The sequence below is a fragment of the Nannobrachium achirus genome, assembly GCF_963921795.1.
Source record: "Nannobrachium achirus genome assembly, chromosome: 5".
NCBI classification, from domain to species: Eukaryota; Metazoa; Chordata; class Actinopteri; order Myctophiformes; family Myctophidae; genus Nannobrachium; species Nannobrachium achirus.
Window position 1 is genome coordinate 29,530,720 of NC_137814.1, and position 25,917 is coordinate 29,556,636.

Consider the following 25,917-nt stretch of genomic DNA (forward strand, 5'->3'; position numbering starts at 1 on the left):
GTGTGACATACAAAAGAATTTACTCGATATGAATATAGTCCCAATTTCAATATCTATTTCTCTTTTACTATTATTTCTTTTTCCCCTTGTTATTTTATTTTCTTTCTTCTTGACTGCTTTCCCCCTTTTGTTATTGATAATTTCCTTTGCAAAGTAGCCTACTGTGTTCGATCCGTCTGTCTTCCAATGTTATGAGATAGGCCTACATAGTGGAGCTTACTAGGATCTCCTTTTAGTTGACCTTGGCTTGTAGCCTACCAGTGATTTGTACTGTAAATCATGAAACAGTACAAAATCAATCAATCAATCAAAAACCTAACCCAAAATAATAATATAAATACATTTTAAATAGGCTAGTTAGTGCTTACGCCAATTACGTGGATGAATGCATAACAAGTCAGCTATCCATCCATCCAGCCACACTCTGCAATAGAACAATACTTAGACAATATAGATTGCATGGTCAGAAATAAAGTGAATGCAGAAGCAAACTTGACACACACGCACGCACGCGCGCGCGCGCACACACACACACACACACACACACACACACACACACACACACACACACACACACACACACACACACACACACACGAAAATAAATGAAAGTAAAGTAGGCCTGTTGGCTAAAAATAGTCCTCAGGTTGCAATGTGTTGTAAGCTTGTAGATTTTTGGTGAGAACATTTTGTATAGACTATTGAGGGAAATAAGTACAGAGCCAACTCAGGACATGTTGCAGCATCAGTGGTAACTACACTCATTTATTGTCATAGATCACATTTAATAACAGAACAAAGTAGAATCAATCCATAATCAGAATCCCAATCAGGTTCAGATATGTGCAGCCCTCAAAACAACACAACAATTACTGCAATGTGTAGCATTATTTCTACTGCATAAGCTTGGATAAACATACACCTGAACAAACTGTACTCAGCTTCAGTAGTGAGTGTCACATTCACAGTAAAATCTCAATTTCTAAATAAACAGAGCACAAATGCAATGTTTCCATTTTGCACACACTTGGGAGTTAAATTAACACCAGGGGATTTTACTGTTCCTTCATTTCTACAATGTTTGCCTTTGATTAGCTGGTGATCATTTAGTGATTATCTGTTTTACTGTTATGTTTTTACATCCATATGATTGTTAACAACATTAACATTATTTGTATAATACAATCAAGAGAGTGTATAGAAAGTTAAAGCAGAGCAAACCATTGTTAAATATCAATTCAGAGTATATATATACTGTAAATATACATTATTTATAGGTAGTACTAGTAACATGTCTTTTCTCTATCTTGGTGCCTCTGTCTTCCCATCTCCAAAATATTAGTTTAGAATTATACAAGCATGACAGTATTATCATACAATATGACACTCATATTCTAAACAAGCCATCAGGTAAATGGTTGTGGTTGACCCCTCACCAAAAAAGATAAATAGTAGCTAGGGCAGTGTAGAGAGTAAAAAAAAACATAATTAATGTGTCCTACATCTGAGCTTTGACTCAAATATAATTTTTTGACACATAAATTATGTTTATATGAAATGGATCAACAAAAATCATTCTGGAGACAGAGACAGAATGATCATCCTCTAAACCAGTGGTTCTCAAACCTTTTTAGACCGTGAACCCCAAAATAAACATATTTGAATTGGGGACCCATATGCTTGGAATTGTAGGTATTACAATTAGTGTGTCTCGGTTCCACAGATGAATATTGTGAAAATAGTCGAACTACAAGCTCACAACGCCTCGCACTGCGAGGCATTGTGAGCATGTAGATTGGATATTTGACAGGTATTGGTATTAAAACGGTCTTGAAAGTCCTTAAATTGTCACTTTAAAAATGTGTGTTGGTTTGTTTACCATCGAGTGAGAAAAAAATGACATTAGGCTAATCATCTGGGGACCCCACAAAATAATTTGGGGACCCACCTGCGGGTCCCGACCCACAGGTTGAGAACCACTGCTCTAAACAGCATCTAGCACACAGGGCTGACAGGCACGCCCCTCTTGGGTACATAAGGCGTTTTCCTGGTTACCATCTTGATGCAGTCTATGATTGGACAGACGCTGAAGCAGAGCGTGCAGCCAGTGCAGCTGTCATTCACAAAAGGCAGGTGGGTCTCTGGATCAAATGTTATAGCCTTGAGAGTGAGAGAGAGGGAAACATTTGAGTCACAGTAACTGCCTGAGAGGTATCTCTGTACACAAACAGAAACACACAAGGAGACACAGGATAACACATCGCATAGAGGGACGGGGACCCATATAGTGAATTTAACCATTAGAATGTGGGTGCATAAACTTAGTCAGTAATGGAACATTAATCAATAGCATTGATTCATGCGTAACTTGTGACTGCACACAAAGAATTTTTGAATGCTGACAAGTCATGAAAAAAGAAAAAGTTACAGAAAGCGATACAGTTTTTTGGGGAAAAAAGCATTTTTTATATTATGTATTTATCTTCACTTCAGCCAAAGTCATGTTTTTGTAAAGTTTTCCTTCCCATAAAACAAATGCATGTAATCAGGGCCGGATGTACACACAGGGCCCCAGACAGAGGGTGAAAAACCCTGAACTGCCTACATTACATCATTTTTTTATATACCATATAAATGAGTGAGACTCGCCGTGGTCGTAGAACTAACTTGTACCAATTAGTTCTGTTTTCATGGAGGAGAGAGACATAGCTACATAGATACAAATACAGCTATTGCCATTCTAATTTAGCTGTACACAATCCTCAGATGGCTACAAAATAGAAAACTGTGACTATGGGTACATGTTATAATACTTGTAGGTAAACGGACGGACGGACGTACAGAGAGACAGACAGACAGACAGACAGACAGACAGACAGACAGACAGACAGACAGAAGTACCTGGTATCCAGAGTCATTACAGGTCATGTAACATTTCCCACAGTTGATGCACATGTCCTCATCTATAAGAGCCTGGACCTGCAAACACAGAGAGAGTTAAATTAATGTATTCATGGGATTGTATCTTAAAGCTGCAATCTTCTTGAGTGGTTGATGTCCGGTCAACCTCTCCACTGGAATAGGACATAAAACCTACGGTACCCATCTCTCTATTGTAGCTTTAATTACAGACCTATTGTGTTTGCTTTGTAATGCTATATCTAATGGTATCTTAGATGTACTTCTTGTGTATTTAAAACTTGTTTTAAATCAAGGGTATTATTTTATACTTTTAATATTATTTTATTGACATATACAGTATAAATATCTTTTATCTTTGGGGTTGGCTTGGTACAGAAAATATCCCATCTCATTCCATTCCCACATTCCACACATGTGGTAGTTAGCGTCAGCTGGTAATATCGGAGAAACGTATTAACAGACAGTGACTGTAAATATTAATATTCATTCAGCAGTGCGTCAGATTCTACCCATGACCTTGCCAAGTTGCCATCATAAGACGGCCTCTCACTCCTTGAGGCCCTGCCAGAAGAACATTATGGAAATAATGAATAAAACTACATTCGTACCTGCTCTTTGTTGTCGAGTTCCTGGTACGCACCAATGTGACGTAGTGCTCTGGCTATCACATCCTATCATGCACGCGCACACAGACACAGACACACACATTAATTGTAACACCATGTTAAATTAATAATTCTATAATCTTAAGCATTGAGTTGACAAGATCTGTGTTTGTGTCCATGTATTATAATTAGTGGGAAGTGTACAGTGTGTACATGTGTAATGCATGTGTTTGCATCCATGAATTAGTGTGTACATGTGCAATGCATGAGTGATCTATACAGTATGAGTATTGAGTATATGCTTGTGTGTGTGTGTGTGGGAGGCACACCTTGACTGCAGGAACAGGTTTCTTAGGCAGGTTGACACGGGCCACGTTGGTTTCAGTGACTTCATTGTCATTGCTGTCTCTCAGTCGTTTCTTGTACTCAGCGAGGGCTTCTGTCTTCTCCTGCAGGTACTGACCGAAGCTAGGCAGGCTCTATGCACATGCAAGTAACACGCACGCGCACACGCGCACACACACGCACGCACGCACGCACGCACGCACGCACGCACGCACGCACGCACACACACACACACACACACACACACAGTTTCACATTAGTAGTAGTAGTAGTAGTAGTAGTAGTAGTAGTAGTAGTAGATATGGCAGTGGCAGGTGTTGTAGTTCCATCATCAGAGGTTGTAGTAACAGTAGAAGTAGTAGTAGTAATAATAGTATCATGGGCGTGGTGTTAAGAGCAGTAGTAGTTAATATATCAGTAGTAATAGTAGGAGGCCTAGTAGTAGTATAGACTTTACCTTTCCCACCAGCTCTTCCACTCTGGGGATTGGTTTGCCTTTCTGGTGTTTAAGTGTAGGAGGGGACTGTCCATCCCAGTCTCTCAACTCCTCCAGACTCTTCAAATACAACAAGGTCTTCAGACCTGAACACACACATGTATTACACTATTACACACGTTTATCCACAGCAATACAGATAGAGTAGTTTAATAAATGTACTGTTCCCCTGAGGGCCTTGCACTGGTGTACCTATACAGACATGACAACATACTTGTTCATTGTTCATTAATTAAAGAGACATGACCAGAGTAATAAAGACATGCATACTGACGTTTGGATACCATGCGAGAACTAGCGAGAACGTCTCTCTGGGAACTCATATTATGATACCACAGGCTGATACTCACCTGTACAGTAGTCCTCAATCACTGTGAAGTCCTGGTTCTGAACTGCACTACACACCTGGATGGTAGACAGACAGACAGACAGACAGACAGACAGACAGACAGACAGACAGACAGACAGACAGACAGACAGACAGAGTAGGTGAGTTTGTCAGTCAACGCTGGGTGAGTGATGACAAACATGTTCTGCAAAATTGTGATTTTAATATACTACTGCTTGTGTGTGAAATTAACGTAAATAATTCAAACATAATCCCCTCTCTTTCAGTCCAGTGGCTTGTGTTTGTGTGGTGTGGAGAACTGTACAGTAAGAGTACACCCCGGCCCACACTTGATCTTCATATAGACCAATTTCTCAGAGCGGCAACCATAACTGCGGTGTCAAGCGGCACCGACTAGCACAGCTCTGGAAAAAGGTCTATAGGTGGAAGGTGTAGTAACAGTAAGAAAGTGATATAATAAGTAGCCTATGCCTGTAGGTATACCTGTAGTAATGAGGTTACAGTGTGGTAGTATGTATGACTAGTAAGACACCTCAGGGCGACATGCCAGGTCGCACCATGTCTTGGCCATCTGGCCAGTGATGTATATCGGACCAGTTACCCATACTGTATATTGAGATCCCTGGTACCCATATATGGAGATCCATGTACTGTATATGGAGATAATATGCCGTGAGAGCCTAAACATGCATATTCAGTTATTCGTTATGTGAAAGTCTTTGACATCTGACATCATACGCTTTTATGCCCATACTGTACATGGAGATCCCTGTCTGTAGAATACAGTTTCTGTTAGTGTGGTATATGGCCGATGTGGCCTCCATATATGGGCATTCCCATATACAGTCCTGTTAGATATAGGCTTAATAGGGGACTTCCCATAAGTCGGTTCATTAGTCCGAAGGTTCATTAGTCCGAATTTAGTTATGGTTACTGAGGTTATGGTTAGGGTTAGGGTTAGAGTTAGGCATAGTATTCTTAACAAATTCGGACTAATGAACCTTTGGACCAATGCCATGGCACCGGCTTAATATTGATGACATAAGGGAACTCCATATATGGGCATAAAAGGGTTTCTGTTAGTGTGACATCACCGTGAAGCCAGAGCATGATGTCAGAGCGACAAACCCATAGAACCACAGTGTCAGAGATACATAAATGGACTGTAAGCTGTGACCGTTCACATACTAATCTGCGACCTACGGTCGCAATTATCAGCATAGTAGTACAAGAAGTAGTAGTTGTAGATTACCTGTAGTACTGAGGCTCCAGCATGAAGGAACTGCAGTCCGGATTCTGCTGAGTCGATGCCTCCAGTGGCCAGAATTGGAAAACCAGGCAGCGCTCTGCCAATGGCTGACACTGCTCTCAGAGCAATAGGTCTGATAGCATTACCTGGAATGAATGAATGAATGAATTAATTAATTAATTAATTAATTAATGAATGAATACTCTGATCTCAAAGCTATGGGTCTTTTTGCATGAGCTGGATGAGTGAACAAATTGATCAACTTAAAAGTTGCCTACACAGGCTTGTGTCAATCGTGTGGCCAAGTGTGTGTGTGTGTGTGTGTGTGTGTGTGTGTGTGTGTGTGTGTGTGCGTGCGTGCGTGCGTGCGTGCGTGCGTGCGTGCGTGTGTGTACACTGACCAGACACTCCTCCATATGTGGTGCGTTTTCCCTGTCCAATGCCAGGCCAAGGGGAGCCATCCGCCTTCAATCCCATCATGCCAGAGACAGTGTTGGTGGCTGTGACTCCATCTGCACCACCTACAAAGCGAGACAGCAAACCTTGTATATGTGGAGAGATGATGGGAGAGATGGTATATAGTGGTTGATGACGGTTTACCTTCATGTGCGGCTTTGGCGATGTCAACAATGTTGGTGACATTGGGTGTCAGTTTGGCAAAAAATGGGATGGTACTGGCCGCACGTACCCAGCGACAGATGTTACGCACCAACTCTGTGTCCTACATGTACACACGGACACGCACACACACACACACACACACACACACACACACACACACACACACACACACACACACACACACACACACACACACACACACAGTAACTAACACATACATAAAGAGCAGAAACACTGCTTTACTTCTATACGAACCTCTGCATACCGATCAAAAGGGCAGTCAGATAAGAGAAACTCGTTCAACTCTACATTTAGATGCTTGTCTCCATCTCCAAGAGAGACAGGACCTTCAAGTGGAAAGGTCCGTTTGGGTTCGTTGTTACATTGTCAGGAGTGAAACGAAAACTGTGTTTGTGTGTGTCACATTGTGTGCGTCTTCATCATTTCAACAGCTAGCACAATTGTTATAATTCAAATCCTTGAGCTGTGCGACAGATTTGTGTAGTTCTTGCTATTATGCGATGGACCTGTGTGTGTGTGTGTGTGTGTGTGTGTGTGTGTGTGTGTGTGTGTGTGTGTGTGTGTGTGTGCGTGCGTGCGTGCGTGCGTGCGTGCGTGTGTGTGTGTACCTGTCCACAGGCCAGTCCCATTCCTTTCTCTCCCATCCCATGGGGACAAGACAGATTGAGCTCCAAAGCATCTGCGCCTGATTCCTACACACATGCACGCAACATTTCAGGGAAGGTGATACCCAAAAATAAATGTATTTGACTGATCAATGCTCGTTCTGAAGCTGTAATTATTTGTTAGGATTATGACAGCATATTCTCACCACAGCCATCTTTGTCAGAATAGTCCAATCAGATTTGTTGTAACTACACATTATACTTGCAATCACCACCTGAGAGAGAGAGAGAAATAGAAGCATTGATGTTCAATGACTCCACAAATGATAAATATTGCTTAGTTAACTTGCAGAATGGATAGGATAGAGACCGACAGAGCAAAAACAAAAGCAGAAACCAAACAGAACAAAGCAGCACAGACGAAGACTTTACGTTTTTAGGGAAGTCTCTCTTCAGCTCAGCTACTGACTGACACCAGTAGGCTGCTGTCTTCTCACTGATGAGCTCAATGTTGAGGAAGGAGCCCTGGCCGGGCCCAAACACATGGCCTGATGTTGTACCACGCACGATGCGAGGCGACACGTTGGTCACCAGGTCCTGGTAGACAGGCAGACAGAGAGACAGGCACATCGGGGTCAGAGAGAAATAAAGGAAGACTACCGTATATTAACATGAATGCTACACATATAATGCTACTAAAGCACACAGAGGGAAAACATCAAATAAAACCGGAAGAATAATAAATAAAAACTATTCTACCGTATTGTCTATAACTTGAACCCCACCGCTCGTAATTTTCCGACTGCTCCAATTATTCCAACACACAATAGTGTGACAAATGTTAGATTTGTGTGAGGTTTGGGTTAGGGATAGGGTTAGTTATTATAATGGGGTCAAACCAACAGGATGTCGCAAAACATCTGTGTGTGTGGCTATTCGTGTTTTTACGAGGGTCTACCTTGTCCAGTCCAAATGTCTTGGTCAGAGCAAAGCCCCACCCTTGTTCAAACGCCCTCCTGATCATAGCGGTGCTGGTGGTGGGAGGTGCTGAGGCCAGGCCAAAAGGGTTGGGAAACTTTATCCCACACACCTCCACACTGATGTCCACATTGTCTATGGCACTGTGGAACAAAGGCAGCCTGGGGACAGAGTCTACCGTATGCCCGTGCAGAGACTGGAGAGGAGAAGAGTACAGTATGTATTTGTAAATATAATATTTATATGTGGATGTAACACATACATGTATATGCAGTACGTATTTGTGAATAATTGATTTACGTTATACATGCGGATATAACATACACATTTAACGGTACATATTTGTGAATACAAAGTATTTACCTATACAGGATATTTGTGAAAATACCACATTTGCTTAAGTATAAAATATTCACCTGAATATATTTGTGAATGTGCCAGGAGGCCTGTTTGCCGTCATTAACTGACTCTACACTGGTGTTGGCCAGACCAGCAATGTCTCCTCCTGCAAACACCCAGGGTTCACTGCTCTGCATGGTGTCTGGGTTCAACTCCGGGGTCCCCCAGCGATTCAGCTTTATGGGAGCCATGGCCTCGGACACTAAAGATTTATACGTAGACAAATATAGGTTCATTTAGAGTAGGATATAGTGAATCTGGTATCTAAGAAAATCAGAAACCTCTCATCTCCATATATAACTGTCTGTTTTAGTTTTTTCGTAAATTAACACCCTATTTTCAAGATATTCTTTGGGGCTTTTATGCCTTTATTAGGACAGTATACTGACAGGAAATGGAGAGAGAGATGAGGAGTGACACCCAGCAAAGGCCGTCGGGATCGGGATTCGAACCTGCGACACGCTTGTCAAGGCATCAGGCCTATGTGGTTTGCGCCCTAATTGATCAGCGCCACACAAAAGTAGCAAAAGTATCAGATCTACAAGCTCAAAATGCAGTGTGAAGGGAAGCATTTTGAATGTGTCAATCTGTTTTTTTATTTGAATCCTGAAAAGTAGCAGTTTTGGTTTGGACATATAAGGTTTCTTCCCGACAGAGACAATATAGTTAATCTAGTTCAGTCAGGCTACTCTTGGATTAAGCATAATATTATATATATATATATATATATATATATATATATATATATATATATATATATGCGTTGCTGAGTACAGTAACGCATTGAATCACTTCTCAGGTTCAAGCTTCTCCTCCCAAACATCTTTTGAAGGTCCATGTTACATTACCTACACTATACTGATGGTGCAACAGGCACACATTTTACTGTCTATTACCAGTAAGACTCCCTAATCGGGAGATAAGCGACCGTTGGTCGCTTATCTCCTGTCACACTGCTGACATCAGTATGACATCACACCGTACACAAATGACCCTTATATAAGACCGGCATTATCTACCGACAGATTAGTAACAAGATGTCAAAATCATTGAAGGTTTACCCTACTAACCAACTGTTTACCATAGCAACCATGTTGTTTACCTTAGCAACCAACTGTTTACCCTAGCAACCAACTGTTTACCACAGCAACCATGTTTTTTTTACCCTAGCAACCAACTGTTTACCCTAGCAACCAATTGTTTACCATAGCAACCATGTTTTCTTACCCTAGCAACCAACTGTTTACCATAGCAACCATGTTTTTTACAGGGCCTGGGATTGATGACATCAGAAATCTCCATATATGGGCATGAAAGGGATTTTGTTTCTGGAAATATGTCTGTGGGGTGCCACATTTGGAATAAAACACTTACATCACACATCTGGATATCCATACAGCCCATCTAGTTTGCCTGTGTCCATTTATGCCCATATATCTGATGACATTGGGACAATGATCTCCATATATGGGCATAAAACTTATGTTAATTAGTAAATCCTGGGGATCTCCATATATGGGCATGAGGGGTACCCTAAAAGGGCATCATCTGGGAATAGCAAATATAGTTATCCTAGAAATTGAAAATCTTACATCAAAGGCCATAACTACCTACCTACCACCATACTGCATTCCTCATTAAACTACCTACCAGTAAGATGCCTAAGGGGGAAAAGCAAAGGGCGAGGTTGCACCATTTCTTGGTCTTCTGGCCAGTGATGTATATCGGACCATTTAACCATATATGGAGACATCTGGTACCCATAGATATTCACAGATATGGGCTTAATATTGATGACATAAGGGATCTCCATATATGGGCGTAAAAGGGATTTGGTTCCCTGGCATCACAGGGATCTCCATATATGGGCATAAAATGGATTTGGTTACCCTCGCAACACGGGGATCTCCATATCTCCATATATGGGCATAAAAGGGATTTGGTTCCCCTGGCATCACAGGGATCTCCATATATGGGCATAAAAGGGATTTGGTTCCCCTGACATTACAGTGATGTCAGTGGCTGGTTCTACAGAGGGAATCTCCATTTATGGGCATAAAAGGGAATGTATGTATGATGATGTCAGATATCATAGACGTCATAGGACTTTCACATAACGAATAACTGAGTAAGCATGTAAACCCGTAAAATCTATATTTGGGCATGGCTGATTTATGACCTCATCATGATGACACGAGCAAACACAGCTGAATTGTATAAATGATCAGTGTAGAAACCAACAGAAGTATTTGACCAAGACTCTTGATCTTCAAGAACCCTGAGAACCTGTATTGTTTGGTATTTTACCATTTTTGGTGTTTGAAATGTTGAACTGGACTTTACATCGTGAAAGTGGATTCAATATATTGAGACTAGGGTAAAAAAACATGGTTGCTATTGTTTGGTATTTTACCATTTTTGGTGTTTGAAATGTTGAACTGGACTTTACATCGTGAAAGTGTTATATATATTCAATATATTGAGACTAGGGTAAAAAAACATGGTTGCTATGGTAAACAGTTGGTTGCTAGGGTAAACAGTTGGTTGCTAGGGTAAAACCATGGTTGCTAAGGTGGTTGCTAACGTACACTAACAGACCAGCAACAACAGACTGTTGCCACAGCAACGTACACAAAGGTTTGTGTACACATGTGGTGTGATGTCATACTGATGCGGAGATATGAGCAGGGCAAAGGTGTGACGTGTGACGTGTGACGTGTGACCGACCGACCGACGGACGGACGGCCGGTGGAGGTTTTGATACTAAACTGCGACCTTACGGTCGCAATTACAGCCAGGCGTATGCCCAGTAGGTGGAGCCAGCCCCACAGCTGTTTCTCTTGATCGTTTATGTAATTATTTTTGCGACCGCGCACTTACTATCAAAACCTGCACAAACTGTGAGTGAGTCCGTCAGTCCGTCAGTCTGTCTGTCACACCTCACACGTCACACTCTTGCCCTGCTCATATCTCCGCAACCGTTGCCCCGATCCATGCCACATTTTGCACACACGTTCCTCGCCTGCCAAACTACAACCTCCAAGGACCCCCGGAGCTCCAGGGACCCCCAGGTCCCTGGGGGACCCCCAGATGTAAAAAATGACCAAATGTGCAAACATGACCAAATGACCACCCCAACGGGGCTGCTCACGGGGAATTCCCGGGGACCACCCACTCATGGTGCTCCAGAACGGATGCAAAAGTGGTGGCGCCCCCAGTGGAGGACCCCCTACACTGCAGCTCACATAAAATGCCGTAACTCCGGCTAGGAGCCTCCGGGAGAGCCGGGGCCGGTACCTATTCGTCCGCCTTGCCGGCGCGGAGACCCCACCCCTCATTTCTCACATGGCCCTCTTCTAGCGCCACCATGAGGCCGATTCTTGCAAAACACATTTTTGGACACTGCTCCTACAATTTTTGCCCTAAAATCACGCAAATCGGTACACAGTATGTCTACACTCATCCCATCAACATGAAACTCTCCCATATAGCGCCACCTCCAGGCCGATTTTTAAAAACACCGTTTTGGACACTGCTCCTACAGATTTTGCCCTAAAATCACGAAAATCACTACACAGTATGTCTACACTCATGTCATCAACATGGATCAGGAAGATTTTGGCAAAACACATTTTTGCCCTATTTGTGGAGATAAGTGACCTACGGTCGCTTATCTCCCGATTAGGGAGTGTTACTGGTGTTAATACCCTGAGAGGACAGGCTCACAGTAATAACAGTTGTCCGCAAGGGATGTAGAAGTCAGAAGATATATAGGAGTTAGGACTGCGAGTTTTCAAATGCTAAGAACCTGTTTGGCATTAAAATGTTGTCATAGTACTAATTAACAGTTTTGGAAAAGTAAACACAGTCACTGGCAAATCATTGCTGTCTGTCTATTTCTTCATAAATGTTTCATGTTTGCAATGTTATTTCATTTGCCCAAAATTTTAGAAGAACATTTTATTAGTAGGGATGCCTGATTGAAAGTGCTTAAGTCTGTCTGTGTGTTTTATAAGCTTTTAACCAATGAAAGGTACTACAAGAGCTTGTGACTAAATAATAACTACATTGGATACATTGGAACAAATGTTCTTTTTTCCATTTCCTGGACTTACAAGGTTTCTGCCTGACAGCAACAAAGTATATTTAGTACCAGTAAGACTCCCTAATCGGGAGATAAGCGACCGTTGGTCGCTTATCTCCACAAATAGGCCAAAAGTTTGTTTTACCAATTATTACACTCTATGTGAACATTTACATCAACAAATCCCAAGTACTATGCAGAACGACCCATTTCAAGTTTTTAATGTACAACAATATTTAGAAAATAGGTCTACAAGCTGACAGTCCTCGTCCCTTATATTCCCATAGGTTATATGGAGATCTCAGTGTTTGTCAGTCCTTGTTCATTTATGCCCATATATGGACATCTCTATATCTACTGTAACAGTCCTTGTCCCTTTATGCCCATATATGGAGATCTCTTAACTGTAAGTCCTTGTCCCTTTTATGCCCATATATGGATATTCCTGATGTCATCAGTATATGAACATATATGGGCTTTCTGATATGCCCATATATGGAGATCTCTTAACTGTAAGCCCTTGTCCCTTTTATGCCCATATATGGATATCCCTGATGTCATCCGTATATGCCCATATATGGGCTTTCTAATATGCCCATATATGGAGATCTCTGTATCTCCATATATGGGTATAAAAGGATACTTCAGGTCTGACATCAGGTTTGTTTATATTGGGTTGCTAGGTTTGACATCACAAACTCTATGGGCCATCTGACCTAGAAATCTATATTTGGGCATAGATGACTCATCGTGACCTCATCACACGTCGACCGCACGTGTGACGTGCGGTCGACCGCACGTGTGACCGACGGACGGCCGGTGGAGGTTTTCATACTAAACTGCGACCTTACGGTCGCAATTAACTCAAACACCTGATTTAACCAGTACTGAATTGACAGGGCTAGCTACCTTGCGAGTCACTGAGCATGGAGCCGAAGGCGCTGATGATGTAATCAGCCTTCAGCTTGACGACCTGGTCCTCGTCTTCGATCCAATCTCCATCCTCCGTCTGCTCCGTGCGGCAGAACTGGAGCCCAGCGACCCGGCCGTTTTTCATGGTGACCTCGCGTGGAGACAGGAAGGGCAGGAACTCACACTTCTCCTCCTTGGCCAGCTCCATCTGGGAGAGGAGAGGAGAGCAGACAGGATTAGAAAAGATAATGATAATGAATTTATGTGTATAGCACATTTCTAGACATAGTCACAAAGTGCTTTACAGAGCAGGGTAAAAGAACAACATGATGAGCATTTAGGAAAAACTGCAACAAAAGATCAATGTATAGATAGTACAGTAGGCATAAAATAAAAAAACAGACACATACAGATATAGTAAATTAAGCAAAAAATAAAAGGACATTTTTAAATGTAAAAATTACGAAAAGCATTGATTTAACATAGAGGTGGGTTTTCAGGCACTGATTTCGCATGTCTTAGGACTTAGGTCAACAGGTAGGGCGTTACAAAGCTTAGGGGCCCGAACTGCAAACGCCCGGCCACCTTTTGTGACAAGCTCTGGTGTGGGAGTCTCCAGGAGGCCCTTATCTGAGGATCTGAGAGTTCACAGAGTGATAATTCAAAGAGGAGTGAAGTGATAAGAGGATCCATTTATCTACCCATCCATCCATCCTTCCCTAGGTCTCTTCCTACCTCCTCGGGTACAGCTCTGATGTTGGTGAATCCCTTTCGGAAGCAGACAAACACTCTCTTGGCTCCACATCGCAGGGCGGAGGTGGCACAGTCAAACGCTGTGTCTCCAGCACCTAGCACGATGACCACTCCACGAAGCTCTGGCAGGGACCCTCGACAGCTACACATTCCTACACACGCACACACACACACACACACACACACACACACACACACACACACACACACACACACACAAGCAATGGTTATTTGCTTGTAAACATTCAGTTTAGCTTTAGTGATAGTGTACTGACATTTTGGCAGGACAGTAGTGAGATTGTCCCTAGGTCCTCTGGTCCTCTACTCATTGTACCTCCCTGCTACTGTGTGTGCTTGCACGTGTGTGTGTGTGTGTGTGTGTGTGTGTGTGTGTGTGTGTGTGTGTGTGTGTGTGTGTGTGTGTGTGTGTGTGTGTGTGTGTGTGTGTGTGTGTGTGTGTGTGTGCGCGCGCGTGCGCGTGCGTGTGTGTGTTACCTGTTTTGCTGGCTGCAGCCACCATGGGCAGAAAGTCTTTAGAGGTGAAGAAGCCTTGCTCCATGGTGAGACCTTGAAAGATCTTTGCTCTGTTGGCCTGAGGGAGACCTACAACACAAATTAATCCAACATGTAACAATTTGATTTATGTTATATGATGACAGAACTAGACCTTTCTGTACACAATATTTCATTACAGACTGCTTATTTCGTACTGCGGATCCAAATATTTTATTGACGATGAGTTACTGACCAATTCCAATAAAGACAGCTTTGTATCCTTCCTCTTTCAGCGATGTCAGAGTCATCCCATTCATGCCAAGCCCCTTCTCACACACCACCTGGATACAAACATAATTTGCTTCTAATGTCGTCTGGCTGTGTGCGAGTTGTGTGCAAGTTGTGTGCGTGCGTGCATGCCTGTGTGCCATGCGTGTGTGTGTGTGTGTGTGTGTGTGTGTGTGTGTGTGTGTGTGTGTGTGTGTGTGTGTGTGTGTGTGTGTGTGTGTGTGTGCGTGTGCGTGTGTGTGTGTGTGTGTTGAGGTGTATTCGATATTATTTTGATGACTGACTAGGGATGAGGGAGGATAAAGGAGGTCATAGTTGCCACATAGTGGCCCCATTTGTTTTATGGCTGTGAGAAAGAGATAAGAAGTTCTTGGCTTTTTACTAGAGCTGTAGAGAAGAATGTGTTATCGTTTTTGCTTTAGCCAATAATGAACTGAGAGTCAGGGCAGGGGAAGTCAGTCTTGTCTTGTGTGTCTTTGGTGTAGGACCTATGTACATGTGTGTGGCTGTTACAGCGCTGTAAATAAACGTTTTGTATTATCCTTTAACATCGTTTCTGAGTGGAAGTTTTCGGAAATGTTGAGAGTTTCAATTACGCTATCCTTAGACAGGAGCCCATAAATTAAGTAGGATTTCTACGTGTGTGTGTGTGTGTGTGTGTGTGTGTGTGTGTGTGTGTGTGTGTGTGTGTGTGTATGTGTGTGTGTGTGTGTGTGTGTGTGTGTGTGTGTGTGTGTGTGTGTGTGTGTGTGTGTGTGTACCTTGACGCCCAGGTCTTTCATAAGGTCAATTTCAAACTGGACGACCTCATAGGGCAAACGGAACTGAGGGATCTCAGCTGTGCTGCAATGAAACCAAGGAAAGTACAGTGCACAAATAAATATATCTGCTGAGCAACAGTATTGGGCAGCAGCAATGTATTGCATATTGTAAAGCTCTTTAGAACAAGGAATTATATACATTAAATGCACCATTTACAATGTATAATATACTATATTACTTAATTAATTAATTTGGGAGGGACAGCGTATATTAGGCCTAATAAACAATACATACATGATGTAGTGTAAATATAACGGATAACGAAATTTTCATCCATAGTCCTCGTTTGCCATTATCTATGCGCTCTCTCTTTCTTAGTATTTTTATCTCAATAAAGACAATAACAAGACAAAGAAGAATGGAATCTTGGCCGATGACTACACAGTGCAGCGAGTTCTGAAATATCTCTTCAAAGCCTGGATTCCTAAGTATTGTTAAACCATCGCTGTGTCAGCAATATTCCACTGACAATGTATACATTTGACTAATGACAGTAATTATTTGGAGAACTAATGTACTAGATAGACATTAAATAAAACGCCATTAAAGCCAGTGTTCTTGTGGTGTTCTTATAGTGGGTCATCCCTTTTCATTTGGCCCACCTTTTTAGTCAGACCAACTTGGGTCTTATATAGCCTGGCCTGGCCAGACTATAAACTATTGGAGCTAACTAACTGCCGTAACCTTGTTTTAACATGGGTGGATTGTTTAGCTGTGCTAGGCTAGGTCTTATACACTATCGACTAGGCCACAGAATGTCAATTTTGATAGACAGTAATCCTTTCTATTGCTTCTGGGATGTAGCTGTTAATGCCACTATTCTGTCTCTGCAAGACGCATTAACTGGCACAGTTGACAGCATTGTTTTTGAGAGAAACATCGAACCCCTCTACCGGCACATGACAGCCACATGACAGACATTACCTCAGGCCTCCAGTGTACTTCTGTTTCTCAAAGACGGTGATGTTATCATATCCAAGGCGGGCCAGAAAGGAACCGCAGCTGATTGACGCAGGGCCACAGCCAATCAGCGCAATGGGGGCATGGTAAGACTCTGGCATCTCATTGGCCGGTGGGAGCTCAGGGTTCCTGATCTGAGGGATACCCATTTTACCGAAGATCTGAGAAACACACCCATACACACACACACACACACACACACACACACACACACACACACACACACACACACACACACACACACACACACACACACACACACACACACACACACACACAAGGATGGAGTAGAGTTGAGTGCTTTTGAGTAGGCTTAGTAGAGTTTAGCTGGTTGCACACTGCTGCGTTTTTTTCGTTGCGTTTTGGAAATCCGAAATCCGCAAAAAAACGTTTTCAGGCCAAGGAGAGAGAGAGGAGAGAGAGAGAGAGAGAGAGAGAGAGCAAGGGATCCAGTGGCGACAGTTGCGAAAATCTGAAAAAATCAACCCTGGTCCGAAAATAAATACGAAACGGGCGGCAGTGTGCAAACATGATTGACATAACGTGAGGTTGATTTTTGTATTTACGTTTACGTTACGTTATGTTTGTCAGATTTCATTATCGGTGGGATGACGTGACAGACACGCCCGTTTTGAACCCCAAAACATACTGAGAGAGTGATGCTTTTGGACCAATGCAAAGCAAGTTTATTTGTATAGCACATTTCATTCACAAATACCATACATTAAAAGTGCTTTACGTATGGCATAAAAAGATGTTTAACTACAGGCAGATAGACAATGTACCTCTGTGGCAAACTGCTGCAGCCCCCCTATATTGATGGGTCCTTCCTCTGAGGCGTAGAGGTTGCAGCCTCCCACACACAGCTCTGAAGTCGGACAGACCATTCCACATGTTAGACCCAGGGGGTTGTCAGAGAAGATGGCCTTCGCTGCACCATAGTAGTTCTGATTAACACACACACGCACGCACGCACGCACGCACGCACGCACGCACGCACACACGCACACACACACACACACACACACACACACACACACACACACACACTACATTACAGAGTAGCATATACATATTCTCTGCATCACACTTATTAATATCATGTCATGTGTGATGTAATGTATGCAAACGTTCATACGCGTATGTTCATACAGTACCTTGTTGGAGATGCTTGTGATAAAGGACTTGATGTCCAGGTTGGTGGGACAGCTCTTCTGACAGGGGGCATCTGCACATTTAAGACACCTGTACACACACACGTGACATGTATTGTCATTTCATCTTTTAATTTATCACAAAAATGGCATTATGACAAAAACATAACAAAAATGGAACAACTAACAATGGAAGTGAGCTAAATCACAATTCAAAATAGTCATGTTTCCATAAACGTATTCGAAAATAGGAAGAGAATGATCAGAAATGTGCATTAAGACAAAGTGAATTTAGCCTGTTTCCATTTGCGGGTGTCATTCGAATTAGCGACGGTCGCATGAGCCGACCCACCACTGGTTCTGTTGGAGGTTGTCTTTGCACAACAATCTGTAAAGAGCTACAGCTGGCACTGGCAGCCTGGCACGTTGTGAAAACGGGAGGAAATTTACACACGGTCCGTGTCACTCTGTGTGTAACAACTGGTTTGTTTTGTGGGCTAACGCTATACAATGGATGTTAATTAAACCGTAGGGGAAAGTGTTAACTAGGAGGACGATGGACCAGAACGTTATAATTTATTCGCATTTATTGCGCGCATTTCGTTTTGTCGATAAAGCATCAAAATCCACCTCCTCCAAGCGCATAAAAGTTTTTGCGGGTAATGAACGTTTATTCGAATTTTGAAGTGTTTCCATAAAAAGATTTATGCGCAAAAGCCTTAGTGCACATTAAGCTTTATGGAAACGCCACTAATGGCTGAATGAAAAGACTCAAAGTCTAGTTGAGTCAACATACTGTACAAGACAAAACTCAACGTGATTCACAAGAATGCAATTCACACAGTGTGTGTGTGTGTGTGTGTGTGTGTGTGTGTGTGTGTGTGTGTGTGTGTGTGTGTGTGTGTGTGTGTGTGTGTGTGTGTGTGTGTGTGTGTGTGTGTGTGTGTGTCTGTGTGCATGTGTGCATGTGTGTGTGCGTGCGTGCATGCGTGCGTACATATGTGTTTGCTTGTGAATGTCAGAGAGACTGTATGTGTCTGTACCGGTATGTCTGTCTGTGTAGCCAACGGACCAAGGCACGTGGGATATAGATTCTGCTCAAGGTAAGGGACAAAGGAAGGTTGTTGACCCCAGTTCTGTACAAATCCTTGTTTGCAGAAGGGGTCATGTGTGGGGGTTGTGTCACGTTTAGAAGAGCAATATCACTACAAAATCAAGGACAAAGCCTAAAACAAAGCGACCGCATTGGCTCAATCAATGACAGATAGCTCTGTATATAATCTATAGCTCTGTGGGGATGTTGAGTACGACGTCAGGAACCCATCTCCTCACAAAGCCAAAAGGAGAAACCAAGAAATGCACAAGGACACTTGTTCATTAGCAGAATTAGAACAAAGGGGAAGATATAAAGTAAACCTAATAACCGTTTGTGCCACCATTGTAATCAAGTACTCAAACAAGTACTCAAAAAGTTGCAAGTGAACAGATATTAAACATGTTTTGTTTAATTTCAGGCGAGAAAATGCAATATTTAGAAAGGAAATCCCTTCAGCCATTAACCTCAAACATACCTGTTCCAACCTCACACCATGTTATTTATTGTCTCACACTAAAACCAGGGACTCTTTCCCCTGCATATATCAAGTGAGTCATTCAGCTTCATGTAGCTATATTTTTGTCTCCTTCCAAAAAGTATTGATTACACTTAAATATTGGTGCGCACACAAACGTACGTTCATGCATGCGTGTCTGTGTGTATTAAAAAAGGTATGTGTGTCTGTGTGTATTAAAAAGAGTATGTGTGTCTGTGTGTATTAAAAAGAGTATGCGTGTCTGTGTGTATTAAAATGATGTGTCTTGAAGTTTGGATGAACTTGTCTCACCTTATTGAGGTAACCTATGCCAGTAAATAGTTGCCATAGTAATTTTGCCATGTACAGTAGAGAAGTCATCAGCACAGTATGCTACACAATACACATGCAGGGATGATAAAGTAGGAATATCCAAAAAGTAGTTGGATTATAAAATAACCATAATGCGTTGTGCATTCTCTCTCACCTCAGTGCCTCACGCAGCGCTCCCCGTTCACTCAGCGTTGTGTGTTTGATGTCATCAAAGTTGTTCTCCAACTTCACACAGGCCTGAAGGTAAGAGAGGACAAGCATTCATGAGGAGAACATTAAATCAAAACAGAGAGAAGTAAACAAGATGTAGAGAAGAGGATTGAGGGAGAGAGAGACCAATCAAAGATTGTACCCAGTAAAGATTTAGAGCGTTCATTTGGTTACCTTTGTACACTCTCAGAGTTACCCAAATGCGTAATGCGTAAATACAGTGAGGATTTTAACATGCGGGTGCGCGGCTGCGTGCGCGCGAGTGTGTGTGTGTGTGTGTGTGTGTGTGTGTGTGTGTGTGTGTGTGTGTGTGTGTGTGTGTGTGTGTGTGTGTGTGTGTTTTGTCTCACATCACAGCTCTTCTCAATATTCCTCTTCCAGTGTTTCTTTTCTCTCTTCTTGGTTGTAGTGGAGAAGGCCTCGGCATGAGTCTTCACTCGGGGATTCAGGGCCAGAATGCCCTGGGACAGCACACACGAGAGAGAGAACAGCCATCACAATCAAATAATGAACACTGCAACAGAGCACACACATGAAGTTTGACCCGAATTGACCCCTACACATTAGTATGTTAAATTATCACAGAGGAGTATTATTCACATAAAGGGAGATTTCTAAGCTGTTCTTCTAATATATAACTGTATGGATCTCAAGATAGATAATACATTGTTATAATACAGTCTATGTTATGGGCATCACACTAATGTACCTCTACTACCTCTATTACAGTCTGTGTTTAAATATTTGAGATAAATGAGATTTCAGTTTAAAAGAAAAATATGAAAGAGTACTGGTTCAAGTCCATGTACCAGTTGGTGAAAGGGTTACGTTCAGTATGTGAATGAGTTTGATTTCTCAACAAGTGTACTTGAGCGAGGCAAACATAACCTCAGTTGCCCCCGTGGAGCTAATCAGTGACTGTGGTTGCTCTAGCCAGCTCACACGTGTGTCTGCAATAATGTCAGATATGTTGAGTTTTCAAAGACCATGTGTCTTAGTCAAAACATTAACCTTATGCAATTACAAAGAAAAACATATTTCTAGTGATTGAGTAACGCTTGCCTTATCTCTTGATTACACTTTCAAATACACACAGTACACACACGTCACATGCATGCGCGCACGCACACGCACACGCACACGCACACACACACACACACACACACACACACGGTTCTGCTGGCAAAAGGTGAAAGAACATTCTAGGAAAAGCGGTCAAGTTATTGGTTAAAGTGGCGATGATAAGATAATGATTTAGCTGGTGATATGATTTATTTACAGTATTTCCGTTTAAACGTTTAAAGAAAAAAAGACACTAAATTCCATTATTCATTATAGGGTAGGAGCTAATGTAAGGGTATTTGCTGATCAAGGTTGGGTTCAATCATTTCAACTCAATCCAACTGAGAGTAGAAGTTCATTATAAAGTCCTATGTTTTCACCCAACTGTGTACATAGTTTGACTTAAATTTATCTTTTTAGTTGGAAGTCTCTGTGTATTTCAGCATACTTCAAAATGTAAATATAATATAAAGCAAGACATCCTGTGTATAGTCAGCAGAAAAGCAAGTAGAGCTTCTTTAATTATCTTTTATACTAAAATATATACATTTCTGAAGCGACTACAAGACTCTCATTTCATTCCATCACACAATTATGGAGTAAAATACACTTCACAGTAGTCAACCAACAGGTCAAGTAAATACAGTGCCAAGAAAACTAGTAAAATGGTACAACACAACAGATAGACCACTAGACGACAAAATATCTTTATCAAAGTAAAAGTAAAAATAACCTAATGTCAGTGACAAATAACAATATAGTGTTTGAAGATGTTTTGGATTCACGCACGCACGCACGCACGCACGCACACACACACACACTTAACATGTGTTGGTTATTTGATCTGCAAATACAGACAGACAGTACAGGACATTGTCCACCACCCTCCCTCAAAACACAGTACACTTATAAACAACGTCTCCCATTGGTCTGAACTTCTACCCCAGAGTTTCACAACCAACCCAAAACGTGGGCTGTCAAGAGAGGGTCATGGATGAAAAACAACCGGCTGTTATTTAATGCTTGGGAAACTGGCTTTTTGGGGAAGACAAATGCAGTTGACCATATGCACCAATCAATAAAATGCAAGATAACCAGCAATTTAGAACTGCTAATGGTGTGTCCAGCACTTGTTTTTTTTTTTTTTTTTTACATAAAACTGGTGTGTTAATGAGATTTAAAAAAAATAGGCCTACAGTCCACAATCATCTTGTTCATAAATATTTTCCCACACCTGGGCATCAAAGGATAAACAAAGGTAATTACATGCCTTTCAAAATCATGTACTGGAAATACATTAACTACCAACATTGTGTAATCGCTTACATTAGGCTACATGACCCCTCACGGTTAGGGCCTCTCTACGCACTCCCCCCGCGCCCCCTAGTGGCAAAAATGAGAAGCTTCTGTGAACCCAGATTAGGGCCCAACAGATCCCCCACAGAACACTCATGATCTTTCAAGCAGCCATCAGCTGGGTAAAACAGAAATAGAACCCCCTCCTCCACCTTGTACCTTAGAGAGCTGGATTACAGCTCTAAAAAGGGCCAAATAATGTTGCTTAAACCATAGACTATAGGAGTCATCAAGTAAGTTTGGCCTTTGGCCTGGTGTGCCTGTCAGTCAGTCATTCACCCTCAACTTGGACAAAAATATGTCATTCTTCACGGAGATTCTCTATTTGGATATTTTAGCGTTTTATGTGGTCAGCGTTTTATGTCAGATGATGTAAATGATTTACAAAATAATTAATAGATTTATTGTGATTTTAAATGCCCCTTTAGACTAATAATTCCACTCCAGTGGAGCAGATTGCTGCTGTTAATTCTAGCTGTGTGTAAACATGTTGACCTGCAACATAGCATGAATAGTGATTAGCTGGTAGAATAGAAAGTGGAACTAGTCTAGAGCAGGGGTGTTTTCAACAGGTGGTCCGTGGACTACTGGTGGTCCGTGGACCACTGGTGGTATTGCATGTGATCCCTGACCCTGCATTTAGTATGGTAGCCAATGTCGCTTTTTTCATTTATTTTTTCATTTTCTTCCACTGAAAAGTGCACTAAATGTTGTCAGTTACTGCACTGGCTGGTTCTCAACTTTTTCAGGCAGTGACCCCCCAAATAATCATATTTTAACTGGGGACCCCCCACACCCTGACGAGCACCAGAGTTGAGGCATTACATTTCGTATAACATGAATAGGTTCATGATATCATCCAGGAGCTGTCCCTGGTGCTGGAATCAAATGGCTTCTCTCCAAAGATTTTAATTTAAATAATTTCCAAATGATTTAGCATAGTTTATGTAGGCTCTCCCTTTGTGATGTGTGTGTATGGTAGCCTTGTAGGCTATAAAACAAGTTTGACCCTTGATTGACATTCAATCCATAAAGTGGGTAAGCCCATGGATGATGGATATTATGGTCTGAACCCCAATTGCGCACTAACAGACATGTTAAATGTGGTAATCTGTTTGGTAAACTGTGCTGTAGTGTAGCCTACACAAAAATGAAGCAAATAATGCCAAATGCTATTACATGATAGTAAAATGTATGGATGCTTAAAGCGATGCCAAACGTTGGTAGAAACTTATAGCCTACCTCGTCAAATTAATTAATATCTTCTACGTCGACTGACATATTATTTATTACTGTATGGAAAAATTGTCGCAAAATTACTGTTAACTTTGCATCATGTTAATTTAAGATGGACCTAAACCTATATGATGACACTGATGAGCAGATGCATTGCAAGCCACATTTTTTTTATATCCAACTCTAATTAGTGTTATTGCTGTGCACACTTTATTAAACTAGCCTATATTATGGCCTATTAGGCATCGTATATTTTAGGCCTATTAGAAAATGAACCAAAATTTTACCTCAATGTCAGGAAGGTCTTTACTCAGCATGGCGGCGGCTGGTGGTCGTTTCTGACTGGCTAAATGGTTGTGAAAAGTTCCAACGCACAGTCAGGTTTAGTGGTGTAGAGAAGATTCTGGATGTAGAGGTCCGAATCACTGTCCGGGACTACTCTGTTCCAGGAACGGCAAAGGACTGGTCCTTATTAAGCCTCTCCGACGTTTAGTAACTGTCCCACGATGCAAGACTCGAGGAAAAAGTCCAGATGCACGATGCATCCAGTGGTCAGATCATACCGAGCTGATAAGAGCTTTAAGGGGTCGAAGTTCTGTTGGTGCCGTGCACAGGAACATTCCACGTGTAGTGGCAGAAAACAAGGCAGTCGTGTAGACTGACAGGTCACAACTCACGAGTTCTAATCATGGGACGTAGAATACAAACAAATTCATGGACGTACAGTAGGATTTACAGTACATTTGACCAGACAAGCAAAGTTTCGGGCAGCAGGACAGCCGACCCCCAATTGAGAAAGAGCTAGCCTATTGCAACATAATATAATACAAAGAAACGTCAATAAAATGCAACGTTATCCTTTGTTTCTCTTTTTTTTGCCTACGATGACAACATACCTGATAGCTTTTTTACATATCAGATAATCAACCAGCAGTTAATATCAACATGAAAGTAGACAACAATAAACAAAGATTACTTGACAATTTGGGGAAAATTGTCTTTTCATTTTTCTTATTGTTTACCAAGATTAGAGAGCTGAGGCGCATTTTATTTTGAAGTGGTCAAAATTAGACAAATATATTAATTTGATCCAATCAGCAGAGGGAACTCATACATCATACAGGGTGATATAAACAAGTGGAATTGGAAGTGATGACTCAAGGAAATTAGGTAAGAAAAATTGGAACCAGGAAAATATAACATTGAAGCTAACGGGTATGTAGTCTCTCCTGATTGGTTGAAAATGTTCAACCCAACTGAATATTTATTTTCTGTTTATTTAAGAGCTGGAGAGATGGGGCCATGGGGGGGGGACTCCTGTTATTGAATAAACACTCTATAGCAATGAATTCTATCAGAATATGCTTTAACCTTTTTGAACAAAACACTTCTTGTTTTGACAAAGAATATCACTTAACAAAGGTGACAAACAATGGATTACAAAACTTGTAACATACAAACAATACCAAAACACACATAAGAGACACATAATTTATAACAAACTCAAGGTCCAGGACCAAATCATAGAAACAACTTGTGAGGCATTGCATTGTGCATGTGATACACATTAGCCTGCCCTATGCACATTCCTTTCCTTGGTGCAGAGCTAAACTGCAAAGTAGGCTTACAAAGACTAATTCAAACTCACCAAATTACTTCAATAACAACGTTTTGAGTCTTCTTCTTCGTCATGTGATCGAACCTATATAATATAATCAGGGGTCTTCAACGTTTTTCAGGCCAAGGACCTCATAGCTGAGAGAGAGATGAAGCAGGAACCTCCACTGCAGTTTAAATAGTATTGCAGATTAAACTATTTCATAGATAGCTTCATAGATTTGTTTGACACTGGATCAGCCACTAAATTCATGTTTGCAGTTTGTTTACAAATTATATTTATATCTATCTATATGTTACAAGTGTATTTACAGGCACTAAACCACTAAAACCCTCCAAACTTGATCCGTGAATCTGTACTGGGCCTGCTCTTTTTTCCCCACTACACCAAATCTCTTAACCGAAAATAGCTTCAAGCTGACAATGTGTCACACTGACTGTTGTTTAATTTAACATTAAAACACAGTCATGTCA

The 25,917-nt window shown here is 41.7% G+C and overlaps 2 protein-coding genes across 2 annotated transcripts in view; both read right to left on the bottom strand.

Annotated features, from left to right (window-relative positions):
- Positions 1-735: 735 nt before the first annotated feature.
- Positions 736-24,438, bottom strand: dpydb (dihydropyrimidine dehydrogenase b). Its single transcript, XM_080726809.1, has 25 exons — positions 24,114-24,438; positions 20,523-20,633; positions 20,117-20,199; positions 18,062-18,149; positions 17,690-17,851; positions 16,869-17,065; positions 15,884-15,965; positions 15,088-15,175; positions 14,835-14,942; positions 14,322-14,491; positions 13,584-13,794; positions 8,608-8,792; positions 8,172-8,387; positions 7,646-7,810; positions 7,420-7,488; positions 7,217-7,300; positions 6,567-6,687; positions 6,368-6,487; positions 5,970-6,112; positions 4,719-4,773; positions 4,330-4,454; positions 3,857-4,006; positions 3,531-3,593; positions 2,902-2,979; positions 736-2,160 (listed from the first exon to the last, which is right to left on the bottom strand). The coding sequence occupies exons 1-25, from the start codon at positions 24,141-24,143 to the stop codon at positions 1,996-1,998; spliced, it is 3,069 nt and encodes a 1,022-aa protein (XP_080582935.1). The 5' UTR covers positions 24,144-24,438; the 3' UTR covers positions 736-1,995.
- Positions 24,439-25,871: 1,433 nt separating this feature from the next.
- The window catches only part of rwdd3 (RWD domain containing 3), a gene marked incomplete at both ends in the record, with an annotated part of 7,574 nt that continues 7,528 nt past the window's right edge, over positions 25,872-25,917 (bottom strand). Inside the window, one exon of the mRNA XM_080725704.1 lies at positions 25,872-25,880. Coding sequence (XP_080581830.1) covers positions 25,872-25,880 — 9 coding nt within the window. The remainder of the gene's footprint in view (positions 25,881-25,917) is intronic.

What these genes read in the sequence shown, in the direction of transcription:
- dpydb (XM_080726809.1), bottom strand. Translation starts at nt 24,143, where the DNA reads ATGCTGAGTAAAGACCTTCCTGACATTGAG. An exon ending in GGCTGCAGCCAGCAAAACAG is followed by an intron (nt 14,492 to 14,834) that starts GTAACACACACA and finishes GTGCGTGTGTAG; the next exon opens with GAATGTGTAGCTGTCGAGGG. An exon ending in ACATTCACAAATATATTCAG is followed by an intron (nt 8,388 to 8,607) that starts GTGAATATTTTA and finishes TCTCCTCTCCAG; the next exon opens with TCTCTGCACGGGCATACGGT.